General features: G+C 52.2%; 1 protein-coding gene across 1 annotated transcript; it reads left to right on the top strand.

The window, feature by feature from the left end:
* The first annotated feature begins 353 nt into the window (after positions 1-353).
* Positions 354-11772, top strand: KCNK18 (potassium two pore domain channel subfamily K member 18). Its single transcript, XM_020891069.2, has 3 exons — positions 354-573; positions 2919-3047; positions 10979-11772. The coding sequence occupies exons 1-3, from the start codon at positions 354-356 to the stop codon at positions 11770-11772; spliced, it is 1143 nt and encodes a 380-aa protein (XP_020746728.2).
* Positions 11773-22899: the final 11127 nt, after the last annotated feature.

A 22899-nucleotide genomic window follows, 5' to 3' on the forward strand; every position in this document is an offset into this window, starting at 1 on the left:
CAGACAGTTTTTGCAAAGTCCCTGAACGGCAGCTCCAGGAGTGGCCAGGCTGCTGGGTGCGCACTGGCGCGGTGGATCAATCTGGGGCACTGGGTAGGGGTGGGCTGGGGAGGGGGGTGCGCTGTCCGAGAAACTCTTAGGAACTGAACGCTAGGAGTGCTGGCTGCTTCCCGAGTCCTGGGCGGGGGCGGGGGGAGGGGGGGCGGTGGAAACCCTGGCACCAACCACTTAACGCTGGAGCCGGGCCATTCTCAGGGCGCTTTCCTCCACCCACCCCGCCCCCCCCCACACCTCCTCCCCGCCTCTGGACTCCAGCCTCTCCAGCATTTCCTGTCCTGCCCACTGCGGGGAGGATGGAGGCTCCGGGGCTTCCCCAAGCGAAGAAGTGCTACTGGGAGGCCCTGGAGAAGCTCTCCCCTCGCCTCTGTTTTCTCTGCTCCCTGGTGACCTACGCACTGGTGGGCGCTGCGGTCTTCTCAGCCATCGAGGGCAGCCAGGACCTGCGGGCAGAGGACCCGGAGTTTGAGGAGTTCTTGGAGAAGCTCTGTGGCATCCTGAAATGTAACAGCACAGGTAGGGGCTCACCTGGTGGGCAGGCCTTTTCTCTGCTGCTGGAAGCAGCCCCCAGAGAAGAGCGGGTTTGGAGGAGGCTTGATCTGGGAGCCCTGTGCCTGCCTCCTCCCCATCCCTGGGCAAACTTAGGCAAGTGACTTCTCTCTGAGTCTCAGTTTTCCCTTCTGTAAAATGGGGGAGAAGAGTGGATGGCCTCTCAGGGTTGTTATAAGGAAAGTAGGAAAAGCACTGAGCATCCAGTAGGTGTTCCCACCCCTTTGCCTCAGCTCCAGCTCCACCCAGACTGGCATGCTCCATGGAGGACGGATTGCTGGAGATTTGATGAGGTGGGGTGGCATGGCTGGCTGGCCAGATCTGGAGTTGGGGATTCCTAGACTGGTCCTCAGAACTGCCTGCCCCACCCTGATTCAGTTTACAGGGACTAGAATTCAAGCAACCATCCAAATTGGATAGGCCCCAGTCTGCCCCTCTGGTCTTCTACTTTTTGTTTCCAAAGGCTTTTTTTTTTTTTTTGTGGTTCGACTCAGGGGAGATAAGAAGGGTCCTGAGAAGAACTTGAGTCCTGGTTCCAGGCCGGGTGCTCTCCCAGCTCGCTGAGTGATCTGCGGCAGAGTAATGACCCTCTCTAGGTCTCAGTCTTCCAGGGAGAAGAAGGCCCACAGTCTCAGGTCTGCCAAATCCCAGGGACCCTGTGGGAAGCAGATGAGATAATAGACGTGAAGCCTCTTTGTACGTCTATCCTTATTGCTTTTCACTGGTACTTGTCCACTATTTCTATTCTGTTCTGTCTCCTAAAACTTGCAAAGATGGACTCAAAAGAACAAGATAAAATAATAGAGAGTGAAGAAAAGACAAAGGAAACACAGACTCTAAAGTTCAGAGGAATAACGGTCCACGGTACGACAGGTCCTCAGCCAGGCTGTTAATGACTCCTCTGACCTCCGGGAGGTCCCTTCAGTGGGGGCGGACCAGAGGCTGCTCACAGGTGGCAGAGTCCTTCCTCGGTGGAGGGTCCTTCTCTCTGCATCTGGGCCACTCAGATGACCCATGAGATGCCATCAGACACTGCGCCATCACTGGTTCCAAACTATCAACAAGTTCAGGGCTTTCCAAACCTGGCCACACATCAGAATCATCAAAGGAGCTTGTCTCAAATGCACATTCCCAGGCTCTTCCCCAACCCACTGAAGCAGGATCTCCAGGGCTGGGCTGGGAATCTTATTTTTCAAAAGTTTCCTGGGTGATTCTGAGCACAGAATGCCATGGGGAACAGAGCTGGCCCACCCCCTGATTTTCACCGGAGAAAATGCCTGGTAAGCGCTGGGTTCGTGCAGCCCCTGTGCCAAGTGTTTTTCATGCGCTCACTCAATCCTCCCACCAACCCTATGAGTATGAATTGTCCCCCTCTTAAGGATCAGGAAACTGAGGCACTGGGAGTAAAACAACTTGCCCAAGGTGACCCATGAGAAAAAGGAGCCAGGGATTCAATCCGAGGCATTTAGATTCCTAAGCCAGAACTTTTCACCTTGTCATGCTTCCTCCTTGATGGGGAAACTGAGGCTCAGAAAGAAGCCTCATGTCCACAGCTCCGGGAACTAGTCAAGGGCAGAACTGGGTCTAGACTGCAGGTGCCTGGACTCCCAGTTCAGTGCCCATTCAAATAAGGATGGATTTTCTTTCATAAAATTATGAACTATTTCACAAAAATAAGAGTTTTCTGCTGTGTGCCTGGATGTGTGATCTCTTATAACAGTGCCAGCTGGCAGGCAGTTTCTGGGATCCCCAAACCCCCTGAGTGCTGGGCCAAGGGAACCATTTGGAAACCTCCTTGAGAAACCAGGGTCCCCAAGCTGGCCTCCACCCAGGCTTCCCAGATATTCTCAGGCAGTTGATGCCAGCCTGATCCCCATGCTCAATCAGACTTAATGGTCTCCGGGAGTAGGGATGGTTTGTAATCATGCAACTCCTCGCATTTCATGAAAGCCTTTTCCTTTCAGTTCTCAAGACCCCAGTAAAAGAGACAGAGCAGAAGTTAGTAAGCCCCTTTGCAAGGCTCAGAACGTTCAGAAAGCCCCCAGGGCACTTCCATGATGACCTCAGGCTGGTGGGCATCTCTCTCGGGTGCTCGTCACACAGGTTTATGTGGGCTCCTGATCTCCGCAGCTGCTGGAGCAGGACCCAAACTGCAGAGACGTTGAGCAAGGGGCTCCGAGAGCCCCCATCTCGAGTTGATGAGGGCCACAAGGCAGGGGGCATGGTCCCGGGGGAAGACACCCTTTCACCTGGGCGGAACCTGTTTTAGAGGGTGGGACCCTCTCACTCACTCCAGTCTTGTCTCTCTGGAGTTGAGGAAGGCCGGAAGCGGGACCTCGAGAAGCTGCTGCAGAAGGTGAAGCCCCAGTGGTTTACCAGGTCTGCAGACTGGTCCTTCCTCAGCTCACTCTTTTTCTGCTGCACGGTCATCAGCACAGTGGGTAAGTCCAAGGGCAAGGGTGGGCTTGTAAGAGAAAGCAGAGGTGGGGGGTGGGGGAACCCTTAGTAGGGATGCTGAAATGTTCACTTCCTTTAGTGCAAGAAATGGGTGTGCAGTGCCTACCCTGTGCTCAGAAAGATGGCAGTGAGTGAGGCTGCCACTGGCCCATTTGTGCGAATCAGGAAAGCATACCCTTCCAGTTCAGGCTTCCCTGGTGGCTCAGATGGTAAAGAATCTGCCTGTAATGCTAGAGACCCAGGTTCAATCCCTGGATCAGGAAGATCCCCTGGAGAAGGGGATGTCAACCCACTCCAGTATTCTTGCCTGGAGAATCCCATGGACAGAGGAGCCTGGAGGGCTATGGTCCAGGGGATCACAAGAGTCTGACATGAGTGAGCGACTTAACAAGCACCACAACCTTTCCTTCGGGTGGGGGCAGCCCCATGTGGAGGTCCCAGTAGGCAAGGTGCAGGCTGCATTTCAGCTTCTTCTTTGTCTCTGGGTGAGTGCTCTTGAACAAAACCTAACCTGCCATGTATCTCCTGCCCCGGTTCCTGGACTCAGGGGCAACCAAACATGCAGTGTGATGTGCTCAGCCGCTCCAGCCTTGGGGTTTCAGAGTCACCGGCACACGGTGGTGGCAGCTGACTCCGAAGGAATGGAGGAAGGCGCTCGAGGAGGGCTCGCTGTGGAGAGGGAGGATCGTGTGCGAGAGCAGGACCGGAGCACTCGCCGTGAGACAGAGGAGGAGCGGGAGCTGCAGGGCTAGCGAGAGCTAACAGCTGCCTGCAGGGGCTGTGCTAAGCCACCTCCTTTAAGGCCCGCAGGGAATCAGGTCAGGGAGCCTGAGCCCAGAGAGTGGATGTCAGGGGCCAAGGTCACGCAGAGAGTGGAGCTGGTGCCCGTGACAACCGCTGAGGCCCCAAGTCCAGTGCTCCTTCCCCAAAGGAGGCTGCCAGCTTGCAGGTCTGTGGGAGTGCCATGGGGACTCTGCCACCCGCTGCTCAGGGAGCCCCTGGGAGGGCCTGGCTGTGCCTGGGAAGCGGGGACCCCCTCGGATTCCTGCGTCCACTTGGAGCAGATGACGGTGCCCGGAAGGAAGGGGCTTGCAGAGAGGAAGGAGCTGGCCTCACCCTGTTCCCTGCACTTGTATATGTGTCTCCAGCCTCGGAGCAAGGGAGAGACTTCCGTGTGAGTCCTTGTCCCTCCCAGAGCCCCGGCAGAGGAGAGGGTGTGGGCACAGACCTGCCCCCACCCCACAGTGACCACTTGCATGTTTAAAGATGGACTTGTTGACCCTCAAAGCCACAGACTCGCCTCTCGATGGCTGCACAAAGGGCGGGCTCAGGGAATGGCAATCCACTCCAGGATTCTTGCCTGGAGAACTCCACGGACAGAGGGGCCTGGCAGGCTACAGTCCATGGGGTCCCAAGGAGTCAGACACGACTGAGCAAGTAGCACTTTCACTTTTCACTTTCCTGGGTGACAGAAAGCACTGGAACTCAGCCATGGAGATAGGCTTTGCAGCCTCCCTTCTCCCCCTCTTTCCTTCTTTCCTTAATGGACACATACTGAATGCCTGTGACTGCAACAGCAGCTGCTGCACTGGCTAGCACGTGTATTTACGACTGACCAGGCTCGAGTCTAAGTTCTTCGCCACGATTAGCCTGCTGAAGCCTCGCAGCGGCCCTGAGGTAGCTGCTGGTGTCCGTCCCGCTCTCTGGATGGGGACAGGGAGGCAGGGCAGGTCCGCCCTGTTTGCAAGGTGACAGCTCATGTGTGTCTGGCTTCAGGCTGTCTGGGTCTTAACCTGAGACCCCACTGCTTCTGTCCAAGCCTGACTTTCTCTGTGCCCAGCACGGGACTGAAGTAGGTGGACGCCTCCCACCCCAGTGCAGCTCAGAGTCTAACAGAGGGAGGAACAGTGAACAGCTGAGCATGCAGACGAGCTCAGAGGAGAAGCTTGGACTGTGGAAGTGGGTGGAACAGGATGTTGGGGTGATCCTGATGGGTGGGGAGCAGGGAGAGGCTTGTCAGTGAAAGTAGCATTGGAGCTGAAGGATCTGTGGAGATGAACCAGGTGAAGAAGGCTGAGAGAGCTTTCCAGCCAGACAGCAGGGCAGAACTCTGAGGGAGAGGCCACCGAGGCTGGCGGGCTGTGAGGGATGGGGCTGGTCTTGCGTTCAAGCACCGTATCCCTAGGCCAGTGTCGGAGGGCCTCCTAGCATCTGGGCCCATACATTGGCCACCTGATGCAAAGAACCAATTCAGGGGAAAAGACCCTGATGCTGGGAAAGACTGAGGGCAGGAGGAGAAGGGGATGACAGTGGATGAGATGGTTGGATGGTTTCACTGACTCGATAGATGTGAGTTTGAGCAAACTCTGGGAGATGGTGGGGGACAGGGAAGCCTGGTGTGCTGCAGTCCACGGGGTCACAAAGTCAGACGCGACTGAGCTGCTGAACGACAAGAAGCTTCCCTCTGCAGGGCAGAAGCAGGAAGGGCCTGGTGAGAGCGGCCAAGCCAGAGTTGTTAGGAGCCTCCCCTGCTGGGGGCTGGGGTCACCGTAGTGGAGGCGGTGGAGCAAGGAAACTTCTTCTGAGAAGCCTCCCGCCCCAAGCCAGTTCCTGGCAAAGGGGGTTGGATTACCGGGATGATTTAGATTAACTGGATCTATCGCTGAATCAGATGAGGGAGCAGCGGCCTTCCAGGGAACGACGGGGAATGGCTGCGGGATGGACAGCCAGCGTCTACTGTGACAAGCTTGCGTAAATGGGCATGTGCTGTGTCCAAGGGCGCCCCCGTGTGGCTTCCTTCAGAACAGCTCTCATTCACCTGAATGCCGATACAGGCAGGGACAGGTAAGGGGCAGAAAGAGGGGTAGTTGTTGTTTAGTCGGTAAAGGAGTAACAGCAACTTAATAGCTGTGCTACTGAGCACATACCAGCGTCAGGCATGGTGTCAGAATGTTTTATATGCACTATTTTACTTAATTCTCACAACAGCTGTACAAGGTAGGCACTGTGACTGCCCCTTTGGGGAGTGACCTCGGACTTTGGCACGGCCGATGTCTTAAACTAAAGGATTCTTTATGGTGGGGGCTGTTCTGTGCACTCATGGTGGGATGTTTAGAAGTATCCCTGGCCTCTCCCCACTATGGAAACCCAACTTTTCCCCTGCTGTCTCCACCAGTTGTGAGAGCCCAGAATGTCTCCAGACATTGCCAGATATCCCTCAGGGAGCAAAATTGCCCCCTGTTGAGAACCACTGATGTGATGTAATGATTATCAGATCATGGTCGGGTCCCTGGACGAGTGGCATGATTATCGCCAGAGAACCTGTTTAAATACAAATTAATTCTCAGGCTCCATCCTAGACCTACTGGGTCGGAAGCTATGGATGTGGGGCCAGTGAACTGTGTTGTAACCAGCTCTACATGTGATTTTGATGCACAAGACATTTGAGAAACAGTCTCCTGGGACAAGTGTTCTCAGGCCAGGCTGCACATCAGAATCACCGGGTTATCTTTTACAGGCGCCCCGCTCCACCACCACCATGCCTGGACCCCACACCAATCAAGTCAGACTTACCCGGGACAGGCCCAGGCATCACTGTTTTTCAGAGCCCTCCAGGTGATTCTAATGGTAGTCCAGGCGATGAACCACTGATCTAATGGAAATGCATTAGCTTGGTTTAAATCCCAAGAAAACAATGCTCCCACTCATGTCCAAGGCCATTAGGACATTAGGCCATCCAGTAATTGCTACCGGAAGGGGATGTTGGGGCAGTCTCTGCACTGCCCGTAATCAATAATGGCCCTGCTGATAATGCTGCTTGCTGCCCTGCATCTCTGGGTCACCTGAAATGCACCTGATCTTATGCTGAAGAAGGGACCCTGGGCAGATACGAGGCTGATCAATCCCCAGTCATTGCCAAACGGATCAGCCCCCTGGGATTTGAGGCTGCATGGGCTGTTAAATCCTCATAGACTAAGTGAGGTGAACTGATGGCATTAAAATATATGCCTGAATTATAAGAAATGATATGATTTTTCCATTATGTGTCCTAGCATTCAGTAATTGGGGAGGCAATCCATTTCCTTCACAGGGGCCTGTGCCCTGAGACTTGCCTCTCTGCCTTGTGGCCCGTCCCCTGGATTGCAATCATATTCCACTCAGAGGCGGCCACAGTGACTTTCTTTATGATCCACTGAACCCGCCTTTGCCAAGGACAGCATGTGGGTTGGGGGGAGGGGGCAGAGGTCTTTGGGCAAGGGGTGCACATGCTTGTTGGCTGTGGGCTGGGTGACCCCACGTGAGTCACCTGGCTTTCCTGTTCCTTGCCCATTGACATGCAGTAATAGGGGTGGTTAGCAGCATTAGGGGTTCTGCTATGCAGGGAAGTCTGACTCTAAAAGGCATTTTACTCCATAAATCTGGTAAGAAATGTGATATTATTTTCTTTACATAGATCTCACCTTAGGACCCCATCCTGGAGGCTGGGGGGCTTCCACTGGGAGCTTTTCCTGATTTTCCTATGGGTGCACGAAAGCTGGGGACTTATGCAACATCTGGAAAACGGGATGACTCCCTGCTTACGGGCCCCACTGCTGACATCTTTTAAGGACTGCTGGCCCTGAGGGGCCTGTAACAAGCTCGGGCATGGGAACCTTTGCTGACACCCGGGCCTGGACCCCTCCAAGACTCCATCCATGGCCTCTTTGAACTCCTGTCCCCACGAGGGGCTCTGGGCACCCTCCTTTCTCCTCTTCCCTGCCCTGGAGAATCTCTCTGCCCCCTCCACACTCACCCTGGCTCCAGAGAGCAGCTCCCTGGCGTGCCCGAGGCTGCCCTGGCTTTAGCACTTAAGGGTTTTACCGGAACAGGAGACCCTGAGTCCTGGGCACATGGGACAGTTGGTCTTCCTGTCCAGAGCCCCCCCTGTTCTCCAGCCCCTCCCTCTCCCGGAGATGCCACTGCACCCCCAGCTCCTCAGCGCTCCTGGGCGGTCACTGGCACTGAAGTCTTGAGGTCCCTTCCGCCACCTCCTCTCCCCGAGGGGAGGGCTGAGCTGCTGGAGGCCTGCAGGGAGCAGAGACTGGAGACGCTGGGCTCCCTCAGCAAGTCCGGCCCCTCTGAGCAGTCCTGGTGTCTGATGGGAGGTTTGGCCAGGGAGAGCTCGCTCCTGCCCCTGGTGCTCTTGGGTCCTGCTGGACGCCGAGGGAGCTGAAGTCATGGCTTTGCTTTCCTCTCGACTAGGAGCTCCTGGAGCGCATGACCTCTGCCCGTTCCTCACTGTACCCTCAATACTGCCCACAGAAGCCTGGCACAGAGTAGGTCCTCAATAAATGCAAATACAGCTTGGATGCCTTTGTTCCCATCTAATGTGTTGTTCACTCGCGTGGGCTTCCCTGGTAGCTCAGTTGGTAAAGAATCCACCTGCAATGCAGGAGACCCTGGTTCGATTCCTGGGTTGGGAAGATCCCCTGGAGAAGGGATAGGCTACTCACTCCAGTTTTCTTGGGCTTCCCTTGTGGCTCAGCTGGTAAAGAATCCACCTGCAATGCGGGAGACCTGAGTTCAATCCCTGGGTTGGGAAGATCCCCTGGAGAAGGGAAAGGCTACCCACTTCAGTATTCTGGCTTAGAGAATTCCATGGACTGTATAGTTCATGGGGTCGCAAAGAGTGGGACACGACTGAGTGACTCACTTTCACTCACTAAGTTGTGTCTGACTCTGCGACCCCATGGACTGCAGCACGCCAGGACAGACCTCCCTGTCCTTCACTGTCTCCTGGAGTCGGCTCAAATTCATATCCATTGAGTTGATGATGCTCTCTAACCATCTCATCCTCTGCCCCCCTTCTCCTTTTGCCCTCAGTCATTCCCCCATTAGGGTCTTTTCCAGTGAGTCGGCTCTTTGCATCGGGTGGCCATGGTTTTATGACTCGTTACTGATCTCCATGTGCAATTGCATACTCACTGTGCTTAGTTGCTCAGGCGCGTCCGACTCTTTGCAACTCCGTGGACTGCAGCCCACCAAGCCCTTCTGTCCATAGGGATTCTCCAGGCAAGAATAATGGAGTGGATGGCTATGCCCTCCTGAGGGGATCTTCCTAACCCAGGGATTGAACCCAGGTCTCCTGCACTGAAGGCAAATTCTTTACCTTCTGAGCTATCAGGGAAGCATACTCACTGGGGTGGTTTTTTAATTCATATCTGCCTCCTCCACTAAACCAGAAGATCACTGAGATTGGATCCCAGTCACTGCTCCTGCCATCATATGGTACCTCGTGGAAGCAGGAGGGTGGCGTGGAGTGCCCTGGGAGGGATGCACACTGAGGAGTCCAGCTAGGAGCCTCCCCCAGGACCCCAGTGAAGATGGGCAGCCTGACCACCCATGTGTGCCTGGAGGACAGATGCTGAGGCCAGAGTTTGCACAGGAAGCAGTGGGCCTGGAGGAGGTTGGGGCTTAGCCAGCTTGTCAATTGCCTTCCAATTAATTTACATAGTTGGGCTGGGGCTTTCTGCATTAATCATCCTTTAGGACATCAAAAATTAAACACAGGCATTAAATACAGAAGCTTCTCCCTCTTTGTGGAAGGCACTGAGCTTACCCACTCCAGAAGATCCAGCGACTTGCGCTGTGGGATTTGGTATCCCTCTGCTCCTGGGCCTCTGTCGACAAGAGAGGAGGCTGGAGTGATGGAAGGAGGAAGCTGGTGAAGAGAAGGAAGACTTCAACCTAGCCCTCTGTTTGCTTGGCTCACCTGTCCTTGATGGTTGGCGTGTCTGGCCCCTTTGGTGCTCCTGACCCAGTGGAGAGAGCTGGCTCGGGAGCTGGATGGGATTTCCAGGCATGCATAATGGATTGGCATTTATTGAGCACCTACTGTAGGCCAGGTTTCAATCCTCTGACCCGCAGCTTCAGTTTATCACATGTATGCTCTTGGCTAAGTCGCTTCACTTCTCTGAGCCTCAGTTTCCCCCTCTGTGATGGTGGTCACCATAGCTACCAGTGAAGGCTGGTTAATACCTGGGCCCCAGTAACTGCTCAAAAAGCCAGCTGTTATTATTAGAACGAGGACATTGACCGCCTGGGAATGACACACCCACTGCGTGTGAAGCACTGGTCTCTTGTAATCCCTCCACTGGTCAGTATGCAAAGCAGGGATGGTCCTACCCACTTTAGAGATAAGAAACCTGAAAATGTGAGCAGTTATATCACTTTCTAGTAAATGGTAGCGCTGGAACTGGAAATGAGGCTGGCAGGATTCTAGATGCTGGGGTCTTCAGCTCTTCAGTGTTGTTCGTGAACAGTCGACTGACCCACTCAACCACAGGTGGCTCTGAAGGCAGCAGTGGTATGTTATTCACTGTCCCTCTTCCTGCCATCCCAAGTACTGTGTGCACTGCTTACGCCACTGGCATGTAATTGCCTCTTATATAGACACAAACCTTATATAGAGGCCCAGACATCCCAGAAAGGATGGGCATGGCTTCTTAGGAACTGCCGCTTTGTGGAGGATGACGGAAGTGATGGGTTTGCTTGCAAAGCCACCACACCCTGTCACCTGCGCTCATCCCGTCTCTCCAGGTGTGCTGGGCCCATCCTCTTTCAGACGCTCAGAGATGGCAGAAGGCAAGGCAGTCAGCTCACTCCCACATGCTGGCTTGTCTCCTGCCAAGGACATGAGTCGTCCCTTACCCTAAAGATAAGCTGGGTTTCACCTCCTACTGCCCCAACCAAAGTAGACCTAATGTCAGACAAGCTGATGAATGTTTTAAGATGAATATTTTAAAAATATGTGGTGCAAAATGTCATGCCAAGGAAAGGAAACGGCAGGTCTCTTTAAAGTTTTTTTTTTTTTTTTTTTTTTTTTGTGGGGGAGGGGGAGGAGCCGCCGACCATCTGGCTCGGTCTTCTTTTTCAGGTTACAGCCACGTCTACCCCGTCACCAGGCTCGGCAAGTACCTGTGCATGCTCTACGCTCTCTTTGGCATCCCGCTGATGTTCCTGGTCCTCACGGACATAGGCGACATCCTGGCCACCATCTTATCCACGTCCTATAATCAATTCCGAAGACTGCCCTTGCTCCCCGCTCCCCTTCCCAAGTGGTGCTCCGGACGCTCCTGCAAAAGACAACCGGACTCCCGTCCCGCAGATGAAGCCGTCCCGCACGTGGTCATCCATGACCCGGAGCTCCCGGCCCCCAAACCTGCCCCCGCGGCCCCAAGCAGCAACATGGAGCTGTTCGAGAGACTTCTGGCACGGGAGAAAGACAGCACCCTCCAGGTGCCCCCTCTGGTCATGGAGAGGAGCACGTCGTGTCCTGAGCTGGGGTCCGGGAGGCTCTCGAGCTCCATCATCAGCAACCTGGATGAAGTGGGGCGGCAGGTGGAGAGGCTGGACGTCCCCCTCCCCGTCATAGCCCTCGTGGTCTTCGCCTACATTTCCTGCGCGGCCGCCGTCCTTCCCATCTGGGAGAAGCAGCTGAACTTCGAAAACGCCTTCTACTTCTGCTTCGTCACGCTGACCACCATTGGGTTCGGGGACATCATGCTGGAACACCCTCACTTCTTCTTGTTCTTCTCCATTTACATCATCATTGGGATGGAGATTGTGTGCATTGCTTTCAAGCTGGTGCAGAACAGGCTGATTCATCTCTATAAAACTCTCATACTCTTCTTTGCAAACGGGAGATTTTCCAGTCCTGTCGAAAAGTGAAGGCTCCACTGACTCGGGTTTTCCCATCTTGTTGAAGAAGGAAGGCTCCGTTGACTCTCAGGTGACGCCGCAGGCCAAGCTGGTTGTCTCGTCCTGTGTTTGGGGGCTCTCTAGTTAGACCTGGTGTCGCCTGAGACCTTGGAGTCACATTCCGACACGACATCTGATTACAGTCTTGAGGCCCTGCAGAAATATGGCCAATGTCCTTCCTATCAGGACATTAGAAAAAAAAAAAACTGTCACCATCCTCTGAAGTCCAATTAATTGCCATCTCCATTTTTCAAAAGCTCCCCCAGATGTGGGTCGAACCACCTCACAGATGTCGCTGGTTTTCTTGTAACAGGAGGAAAAGAATTACCTTTGATTTTGCCATTTGTACTTTCAGCTAAATTAAACCTCCCTGAGCCGCTCCCTGTTTACCCCTGGTGAAGCAGAGCGAGTCTCAGCCACCGCTTTTCTTGAATGACGCGTGATCGGCCCAGTCCCCGCCCTTGTAACAAACACCGATGGCACTAGGAGAAACTGTCACCTGTGTTCACAGGGGCCTGGCAGACTTCCTGATTGCCAGAGTCAGTGCAGACTAGGGCTGTCCCCAAGCGGCACAGGATCGCATCTCCTGAGTGAGCTGGCTTGTGAACATGTTGATGTTTATGGGTGGGTACGCAAAAGGGCTGGTGCTTATCTGGTGGATGTGAGCTGTTCATGAATGACTGGCATGTGAATGGGGAGGTCTGCGTGGCATGTGGGTTGGTACTCCAGCTCCCTTTGCCGGAGGACTTTCTCTGCCACCAAAGCACAGGCATGCGCAGGGCAGGCTAGAAGTGCCAACGGGTTAACACTCCCGGCCACCTTCCTGAACCAACGACGGGCGGGAGTGGGTGGACGTGTGGCCCCAGCTTCTTGCCCCTCCCATGGGGTAACTTTGGAGCATGTTCAACCCTGTCTTCCCAAGTTCCCCAGTGCAATCGAGCCTGCTTCACTTCTCTGTCTCACATCTCCACTCCTCTTGAGATCGCCCCTCGATAACCCACTTGCACACAAGCCTTGTCTCAGAGTCACTCCTGGGGGCCCCAGCCCAGGAGAGGAAGTACCAAATCTGTATAGAAAGCCGGTTGGCTCGTGCGTGGAATAACATAAGCCACACTGTTTCCCTAGTCACTTATTGGAAGTGTCTTATTGGAGAGAAGCAAAGTTTCCTGAATGCTTCTTTGAGAGAATCTTGGGAAAATCAACTCGTGTCCTGTGATTGGCTAAATTGGATAACCAGTGAATTTTGCTACAGGGTATAGAACAAAATCCCTGAGTCAGGAAAATCCCCTGGAAGAAGAAATGGCCACGCACTCCTGTATTCTTGCTTGGGAAATCCCATGGACGGAGGAGCCTGGTGGGCTACAGTCCATGGGGTCGCAAAGAGCTGAACACGACTGTGCGCCTGAGCGCACAGGTAGAACAAAAGTCGCAAGAACCAGTGAAAACTGCCAGTGGGCTCCAGTTTGAAGTGAAAGGAAGTCAGCTCCCAGTGGGGGGTGCAGGCCTTGCTTTCCGGATCTTTCCTTTTCTACCCTACTACTGTTGTTAATGCAAGTTAACAATTTGCAAGTTTCTGTGTCAGACACAGAGTGACAGGTTTGTGTTAGTTGCTTAGTCATGTCCTCAATTCTTTGCGATCCCGTGGACTGTAGCCCACCACCGTCCTCTGTCCATGGGATTCTCCAGGCAAGGATACTGGAGTAGGTTGCCATTCCCTTCTCCAGGGGATCTTTCCTGACTCAGGGATGGAACCTGGGTCTCCTGCATTGCAGGTGGAGTCCTTACCCTCTGAGCCACCAGGGAAGCCCAGAGAAAGCTTTACTGCAAGGCCATGCAAGGCGTTAATGCCCTAGAAAGCCCTGAGCTCCCCAAAGGATTTCAGCAAAGAACTTCTAGAAACCAGGTGAGTGAGAGGGGTCGCAGGGTCTGTGATCAGTTCGTGAGCAATACTCTGGCTGATGATGTCTCATGTGACAGGATGATGGTGGCAGGGTGGTGTCACAGGGGTTAACATTATCAGTCCCCAGAATTCAGGAGGCCTGGGGCTAGGTGCTCAGGGTTATCAAGTAATTAACATCTTCCATTTGTTGGAGAGGGGGAGGGTTTTTTTTTTTTTTTTGCATTCGCCAAACAACTCAGGAAATGTACATCAAATACTATTATCTGGGTACTTCAGAGGAGCTGAAGCAGAGGATACGGGGGGAGGTCTGTCCCCGGAAGGTCCCATAGGGTCCTTGGTTACACTGTTCAGCTTTTCGCCCCTTTAACTCTTTAAGACCTACCTCAGGAAAGGGAATTGATACAGTGTGAACCGGAACCACTGAAAGACATGGAATTTCAGGCAGCAGCCACTGGGACGAGGGTTTTTGTGAAGTCTCCCCACATCCTTGAAGTCACAGTCGCCCAGTTTCTATGCAGCAAAGCTGCTCAAACCCAAAGGTGATCAAGACCAGCCACTCACGTGAGAGCACATGATTGGATTCAAAGTCCAGTTCAGTAAACATTCATTGAGTGCTTGCTGTTTTCCAGGATCAGAGAGCATTCCAAAGATAATCAGGCATATTCTCAGAAGTGTGGAGGTAATTACTGGTGATATTCAATCTCTCCATGGACAGAGGATCCTAGAGGTCTATAGTCCATGGAGTTGCAAAGACTGCAACCGAGTGGCTAACACTTCCACACTTCCACTTCTATTGAAGTGCTCAGTCCCTCCCACTGTAAGGAGAGTCCTGTTCAAATGCAAACAGAGTTTGTCAGGGGTAAGTTTTACACAAATTAAAGATTTGCATATTTCATTTGCTAGTGGGTGTTCTGTGGTTCTGAGAAAATAGAAATTCTTTCCTCCAAGACTTTTCTTGGTGGTTCTCAACTTTGCCTATACTCTGTTGACTGAAAAATAATAGAGTCACAACCTGAAATTAGAGGGCTAGAATGACAGATAGCTGTGACATCCTTGTTTATTGATATGACAGGAGATATTCCATTTCATGATATTCCAGTCATGTATGGATGTGAGAATTGGACTATAAAGAAAGCTGAGTGCTGAAGCATTGATGCTTTTGAACTTTGGTGTTGGAGAAGACTCTTGAGAGTCCCTTGGACTGCAAGGAGATCCAACCAGTCCATCCTAAAGGAGATCAGTCCTGGGTGTTCATTGGAAGGACTGATGTTGAAACTGAAACTCCCAATACTTTGGCCACCTGATGTGAAGAACTGACTCATTGGAAAAGACCCTGATTCTGGGAAAGATTGAGGGCAGGAGAAGGGGATGACAGAGGCTGAGATGGTTGGATGGCATCACTGACTCGATGGACATGAGTTTGAGCAAGCGCTGGGAGATAGTGATTGATAGGGAAGCCTGGCGTGCTGCGGTCCATGGGGTCGCAGAGTCAGACACGATGGAGCGACTGAACTGAACTGATTCCATTTCACAACACGGTCACCTGGGGGGTCAGAGAATTCACGTGTCTGCCCATGTCCCTCCCCTTGAGATTCAGAAGTCATTGGTCGAGGTGCCACTCGGGCTTTTTAAAAGTTCCCCAAGTGATCCCAGCGTGTGGTTAAGAGTTGAGAACCTCGCACTAGCTGCTCTCTCACCTGAATGCCCTTCTCCTTCTAGGACTGATGAAGACTTAAGTTCCTGTCTCAGCCCACAAGTCCCCTCCTCTGGGTAGTGTCCCCTGACTTCTGGTCTACCCCATGCTGCCACTGCACCCACCGTAACCCCTTCCTCTGTGACAGGATTGTAACTAGGTCACTCCTCCAACCCATAAGTCGCCGTGTCTACCACAGACAGGAGAACTCTGGGCAGAGCTTCGGTGCACGAATGGCAAGGAGAGCAGCCACCCCTTACCGCTCACCTGCCACCTCCAGACCCCAAGCTGAGTCCTTCCCCGAGTGGCCACCAGGTGGCGCCGCCAGACCGCGCGGGCGCCGCGCTCCCGGGGCCAGCAGGTGGCGCGCCTGCCGCCCGGCGCCTCAGAAGAAGGGGCTTCAGGAGTGTTTGTCTCCCCCGAACCCCACCCTGTGGTCCACCCCCCCCCCCCCCACCCCCGACCACGAAGGGGAGAGTCAGGCTCCTGTCATCCTCTGAGAAGGGACGCCTCGGACTTCTCGCCGCGGACACCGGGGGGAGCAACACGTGGGCGCCTCGGACGTCTGTCCCGCATCTCCAAAATCACACGTCTTGTCCAGCTCAAATCAGTGCCCGAAATGTTACTACTTGAGTCTCAGCCACTCGACACGTGGGGTCCTGTTAGTAATCCCGCCGTTAGCTCCCTTTCACCCTGGATGCGCTACCTAACTGGAGAGCAGGGCCCTCCCTAACACTATCCCCTCTCCAGTTTTGGTGGATCGGGCCAAATACCAGAAGGTGGTGCTTGCAATAAAGGATCAGAGACTCCCAGTGACTCAGATGATGGTCAGAGTGATCTACCTGGAAGCAGGTCTACCTGGAAACTGATGAAGCTTAAGCTCAGGGTCCCGTGGCTCACCTGAGACCTCCTTTGGCTGGGAGATATGCTGACAGTGAAGTCCCTCAGTTGTATTTTGTATTCATTGGCATTTTAATTTGTTGTTAAATGTTAAACACTCTAGAAGATTATTCACAATCAAACCCAGTTTTGAATGGGAAATTTTATATTGTTTTCTTACAGAAGCCCCTTAAATTGAATCAACATCCACAAACCTGCCCCTGCTGACAGGTACTCAACAGAAGGAAATGCTGTCTAGGGGGACACCCTCTTTGGCCAGCCTCCTGCTGATCCAATGTCCTCCCACAGACAGAGGTCCAGCCGCTTTGTCACTGGGCACAAGGTCCCCTCTGGCCACATCAGCATCCGCACACACAGGCTTACAGTAAATAACCTTAGGAGGAGCCAGGAACTAACAGGATTTATGCCCTGGTTTCTGCCATGTGGTAAGACTGCCCACTGTTCAGAGATGCCCCCCAAAGAAGGTGACTGATACAAAGTGTCAAGAGGAAAGAACTCGAATGCCAGCCCAGAAACTTCCCCGGGAGCACCTTCAATGTGCTGACCAGGAAGAGGCAGGGCCAGGCCGGGTCTGATCCAAAGGGGCTTGGGGAGACCTAGTGCTTCCTGGAAGGGCTGCTAGGGCCAGAGGGACAAGGAATCAGGCAACCTGGCCAGACCACCAGTCCTGGGTGTGCCCCTGCTTCTGAGTTCTCCAGAGAGGAGAGGCTCGCGCCTGTGTCCTGCTGCTTTGACGGGTGGAAAATAGGAACGATCAGTTCCCTAACAATGAAACCTGGCCAGCCGACACAACAACAGTACTGATCTCAGAGGGTTATTGTGAGGATCAAACAAAATAATCCACGTGAGCGCTGTAGCCCTGTGCCCACCTTTGCATGCGTGCATGCTCAGCCGCTTCAGTTATGTCTGATTCTTTGCAACCCTGTGGACTGTAGCCCGCCAGGCTCCTCTGTCCGTGGGATTCTCCAGGCAACAATATTAGAGTGGGTTGCCATTTCCTCCTCCAAGGGATCTTCCTGACCCAGAGATCGAGCCCATGTCTCCTGCATCTCTTGAATTGCAAGCAGATTCTTTACCACTGAACCACCAGGGACACCCGTGCCCACATTTACTAGTGACTAAAAAAATCCTATGTCCCCATTACTGTGATTAGGAGGCAAAAAATGCCAGGTTTCCTCTGTCTCCAGCACCCCCTCACTGATTAGGGGAAAGAGTGCGTTAGTCATCCCTGGCTGATTCTAGGGTGGTCTTATTCCTGCGGGCCCAGGCAGAATAGCAACCCCCAGCCAGGCGGGGCACCTTCAGTGGCTAACACCCCAGCACACCTCCTCCTTGGCTCCCCACTGCGTGCCCTGAAGGCCCAGACACTAGATCCTCCTCCAGCCTGCGTTTGTCCCTTCTTGTAGCTTCTGCAACACCACATTGCCTGATGCTCTCTTTCTGATGGCTCATGTTTCTGCTGGGCTCCCTCATGGGGCTCCAGGGCTTACACCTTGGACCATTTGTTTCTTCCCTGTCTCCACTCCCTCCCTTCTGTCTCGTCCATGCTAGTGAATAAAAACACCATCTCCAGTCCTGGCTTCTCCCCAGGACTGCAGACTCATGACTTCTTCCCCAGCACCTGTCCGTGGACCAGTCCAAGACACAGCTCGAACCTCTCCCCGGGTCCTGCTCTGTCCCATCCACCCTGGGAGTGGCAGCCCCAGCCTGGTAGCTGCTCAAGCCACATGCCTGGGAGGCTGTCTTGACCCTGCTTTCTTCTCTTGCCTTCTGTGACTTGAGAGGCATGTATGCAGAGTTTATGAAGCCCCCCACCACTCCAGCCTTGAGCGATTCTGCTGTCGCTGGTGTCAGGAGGGGCTCAGCATTTGCATATTTTAGAAGCTCCCAGGTGGTTCTGGCTGTGTCTTCATGCACTTACTCATCACAAGCTTTTGTCCAATGACTGTGTGCCAGGCACCTAGGCAACAGCTCTGAAGGAGAACACTTCTGACGCCCAGACACACAGCAGGTGCTCCTGTGCATTGAGGTGGAGGTGATGACCCAGACCTCTGCCACAACAGAGAAGGAGCAAGACGGCTGGATGATGGCTGGGCTGAGCTGAGCAGGTCGTCAAACTCCCCATGCCCTGTAACTTCTCTGTCTCCTTCCACCCCCAGCTTCCTGGAGCTGGGCTGTCGGAACTGGGTGGGCTGGGTGGCTTGGTTGTTGCCATGGTGACCGATGCGCCTCTGTCTGTTCAGCAGATAACTTTGAAGTTGACATGGGTGCGGGGACAACAAAGGGAACCTCCATCTTGGATGCAAATTATGGCTTCTTTTCATTCTCCTGGGCTCTTTACTGTTTTGCTTTTGTTCTTGCCATTTAGATCAGAGAATGAAACCCTTTCAAATGCTATAAATTCAAGACACAGGCAATTAAGGGGCCTCTCTGAGGTTCAAGCCCCCTCTTTTAGTCTCTTTGGAAAGTAATCTCATGTGTAGAACAAGAGATGACCTCACAGAGACAGCTTTGCTTGTGTGTCAGTATCCAATGAACATTTACTAAGCACCCACTGTGTGCTAGGACTCGGGGTGGGTTGGGTGCTAGGGATTCAGCATGGTAAAAAACCAACCAGGTCTCTGCTTTCTCAGAGCTTATGGTCAGGACTGCCTCTCCAGGCCTGTTTCCCAGAGTACAAGGGGGCTGAAGGAGCCTAGGGGTTTTCATACAGAGGTTTCTGAAACCCAGGTGAAGATCCCAGTCACTTACTTTGTTCCATGTTATATATTCCACTTCCCTATTACATGTCATTTGAAGAAAGAAGTCCATTTAAAAAAAAAAAAGGACTTCCTTGCCAGTCCAGTGGTTAGGACTCCTGGATTCCACTGCAGAGGGCACAGGTTTGATCCCTGGTCGGGGACCTAAAATCCTGTAAACCATGTGGCAGGGCCAAAATATCCCCAGTTGAAATGGACTGCCTGTCACTGTCTAAGCTTTAGGGAGGCCCTTCCTTCTGGGTATGTGTGGGGTTCAGTGTCACCAGCAATTCTGCTAAGCAGCCCCTCCCTCATCTTTGGGGAGAGATGAGCTGTGGGGAGTAGAGGGGAATGTCAAGACCTGAAGCAGGCTGGTTGGTCAGCACACATGTACAACCCATTTCACCCTCTCACTTTTTATCTGCTGCTGCTGCTAAGTCGCTTCAGTCGTGTCTGACTCTGTACAACCCCATAGACGGCAGCCCACCAGGCTCTCCCGTCCCTGGGATTCTCCAGGCCAGAACACTGGAGTGGGTTGCCAATTCCTTCTCCAATGCATGAAAGTGAAAATTGAAAGTAAAGTCGCTCAGTCGTGTCTGACTCTTTGCGACCCCATGGACTGCAGCCCACCAGGCTCCTCCATCCATGGGATTTTCCAGGCAAGAGTACTGGAGTGGGTTGCCATTGCCTTCTCTGTTTTTGTTTGCATAAAGAACTTAAAAAAACTTTTAAAATTAGCAATATGTAATCATGCAAAATATGTATTCATGCAATTTCAGAAAGCATTTGACATTTGCTGGGAAGGATGAAGCTTGGGTATCCCATGAGCCAGCAGTTCCAATCCCAGGCACAGATCCTAAAGAAACTCAGGTCACAGTCTCCACAGCAGCATTGCTAAAACACAGCCTTGAATGTGGGACACCCCAATGTCCATCCACAGAATGAACAAAGAAATTGTGATATAGTTTTTAATGGAATACTATACAGCAGTGAACAGGAATGAACTTTAGGTATTCATGAAATGGATGAACATCACCAATGATATTGATGAGATGGAAAAGGAACCAGAGAAAGAAAGAACATCCACAGAAGGATTCCACTTATAAAAAGATAAAAACAGACAAATCTCAATTATATTTTTAGGGAAGCACCGTAGGTGGTAGAATCATAAAAAAAAAGAACAAGGAACAGAAAATCTAAGAAGTCAGGAAGTCTAGAGGAAAGGAGGAGACTGTGATGGGGGAGAGGCCCTTGAGAGCTCCGGGGCTTCCAGACGGGTTTTACATCTTGACCTGGGTGAGGGTGCACGCGGCTCACTGAATGATTCCTTTTTACTCCGTAAACATTGGCTTCCCTGGTGGCTCTGTCGGTTAAAAAAAAATTTGCCTGCAATGTGGGAGACCTGGGATCGATCCCTGGCTTGGGAAGATCCCCGGCGGAGGGCATGACAACCCACTCCAGTATTCTTGCCTGGAGAACCCCCAAGGACAGAGGAGCCTGGCGGGCTACAGTCCACAGGGTCGCAAAGAGTTGGACACGGCTGAGCATGGCATGGGTGGGGTAGCATGTGGCTCACCAAACAATTATTTTTCCCTCTGTAAACATGTTTTGTGCTCTCCTTTGTACATACAATATATCCCATAATGAAGATAAATGAGAAAGAAGCAGTAGAAGCTGTGCTAAATAGTACTTTTAAAAAATTGGAGGGACATGAAACTACCCATGGAGAGGAAAAATCTTTACCCTCCAACTCTCCTCTTCCCCCACTATTTTCAGTCCCTGGAACTACATACAGTAACTACCATTGTGGGTTGACCATCAGCCATCCAGAACTAATCTGTTTTTGGCATTTTGCATTAGTACATGTATGTAAAGCCTTTTGGATAAGTTAACTTGCTTTCCTAAATGAATCACAGAAGATACACTGTCCTGTGAGCTTTGATTTCACAAATCAAAGAATGAAACATACAGAATGAAGAATGTCCTGGATACTTTCCCATGGTAACCCTTGTGCTACCTCACCCTTTTTAGTGGCCGCTGGGTATTTCACTGTCAGGATGACCGCCACTTACTTTCACAGGCCCCAGCACGCAGACACTCAGCAGACTTCCAGTTCTTCCCTACTGCAGTTTTAAAGTCACGCAAGTGACTTGACATACAAATGTCTTAACTAATTTTCAAAAGATTTCTCATTCCTAAGTATTTGGTCTCATTGGGGTTGGGGGAGGGAGGCGTTGGTGAATTCCTGCAGTTGCAGAAGATTTGCAGTCTCTCCATGCCACCGTTTTAAAGGGATTCATTCTCTGTTCTCCGCAGAGGATTAGGGTGGTAGCCTCTGGAACTTCAGAACTGAGACCCAGAGAGCCAGCTATGTGAAAGCAGCTCTGGTCACCTGTGTGAAAAGGGTGGAGCAGAACCTTTCCAAAGTCTCCTAGAAAAGGGCTAACTCTCCCGTGTGTGTGTGTGTGTGTATGTATGTGTGTGTTTATGTCTATGTGTGCCTGTGCACGTGCACGTGTGTATGTTTATATGTACGTATGTCTGTGAGTGTATATGAGTATGTGTGTTTATGTGTGTATGTTTGCATGTGTGTGTATGTGTGTGTCAGTATGATTATGTGTGTCTGTGTGTGTCCATGTGCCTGCATATGTGTTCCTGTGAATGTATGTGTGTGAGCGTGTATACATATGTGTGTCTGTGTGTGTGTGTGTCCCTGTGACACCCGAACACTGGTTTTGCAGGGAGATGACATCTTCAACAAGACAACAACAGTCAATATAAATCCAATTGGCCGTAATGACTGGATTTCTCTCTCCCCCTCAGACATGGTGACCATGATTGCTCAGATGCCTTTTAGTTATAGACAAGTTTCTGTACAAAATAATTAGGTTTGGGGCTTTGCAGTCTGCCCTATTGGACTATTGATTATCCACTAAAATCTCCTGCCCTGCGGACATCCGGGTGTGCAGTCAGCATAGCAAGTGGGTGAAGACAGATCTGGGCAGGGGGTGAGGAGGGGGGGGCGGGAGCCTCCACACAGCTGCACCCCAAGTCCCTCCCAGCATCCTCTGTGGCCGAGGACTGCCTGTGGGCACCCACCTGTCAGCCCCTCTAGGGTCGCACGTCAGCCGTCCCCGAACCGTGAAGGCCCAGGAAGCAGAGTCCCAGCTCTCACAGCTGTGTGACCTCGGGCGGGGCTCTGTCTCTCTCTGAGTCTGCTTTCCCACGTGGAAAGGCAGTCATTAGACTCAACAACCTCTGAGGCCCCTTCCGGCACTGATATTCTAGCCCCGCACTATCCTGTAGAAATATAATGTGAGCTACAAACAGCAGTTGCATAGGTCATTTCATTGCTAGCAGCCATATTTAAAAAAGTAAAAAGCAAGAGGTGAAATTAGCTTTTAATAATATAGTTTATTTAAGCCAATTCTAAGTATCTAAGATGCTAAGATCTAAGATATGAATATGTTATCTAAGTATCTAAGATATTATTGTTTCAGCATATAAGAATAATAAACATTAATGAAATTCTTTACATTTTTTCCATACTGAGTCTTTGAAATTCACTGTGTATTTTATACTTCACAGCACATCTCAGTTTGGCCTCTGGCATTTTGAGTGCTCCATGGCCATGGGTGGTGAATGGCTACTGGACTGGACATCTCAGGTGTCCCTGGTCCATTCCTTGTCTATACAGATGAAGACACTGAAGCAGACCGACTGGGACAGATGGCTCTAGCCCCAGGCTCCTACCTGTGATCTAATGCTGGTCCCAGGATTTACTCTCTCCGGCTCACTGGACAAGCCACTCTGGGGGAGACAGAGGAGGAAGGAATCCCTTTGCCATCAAGGAGCTAATAATCCAG

Source organism: Odocoileus virginianus, chromosome 7 (genome assembly GCF_023699985.2).
Source record: "Odocoileus virginianus isolate 20LAN1187 ecotype Illinois chromosome 7, Ovbor_1.2, whole genome shotgun sequence".
NCBI lineage: Eukaryota > Metazoa > Chordata > Mammalia > Artiodactyla > Cervidae > Odocoileus > Odocoileus virginianus.

Bases quoted from the DNA above. Each gene is read 5' to 3' on its own strand.
- KCNK18 (XM_020891069.2), top strand. From the start codon at position 354: ATGGAGGCTCCGGGGCTTCCCCAAGCGAAGAAGTGCTACTGGGAGGCC. The intron at 574-2,918 runs GTAGGGGCTCAC...GTCTCTCTGGAG, and splicing joins CCTGAAATGTAACAGCACAG to TTGAGGAAGGCCGGAAGCGG. The intron at 3,048-10,978 runs GTAAGTCCAAGG...CTTCTTTTTCAG, and splicing joins CACGGTCATCAGCACAGTGG to GTTACAGCCACGTCTACCCC.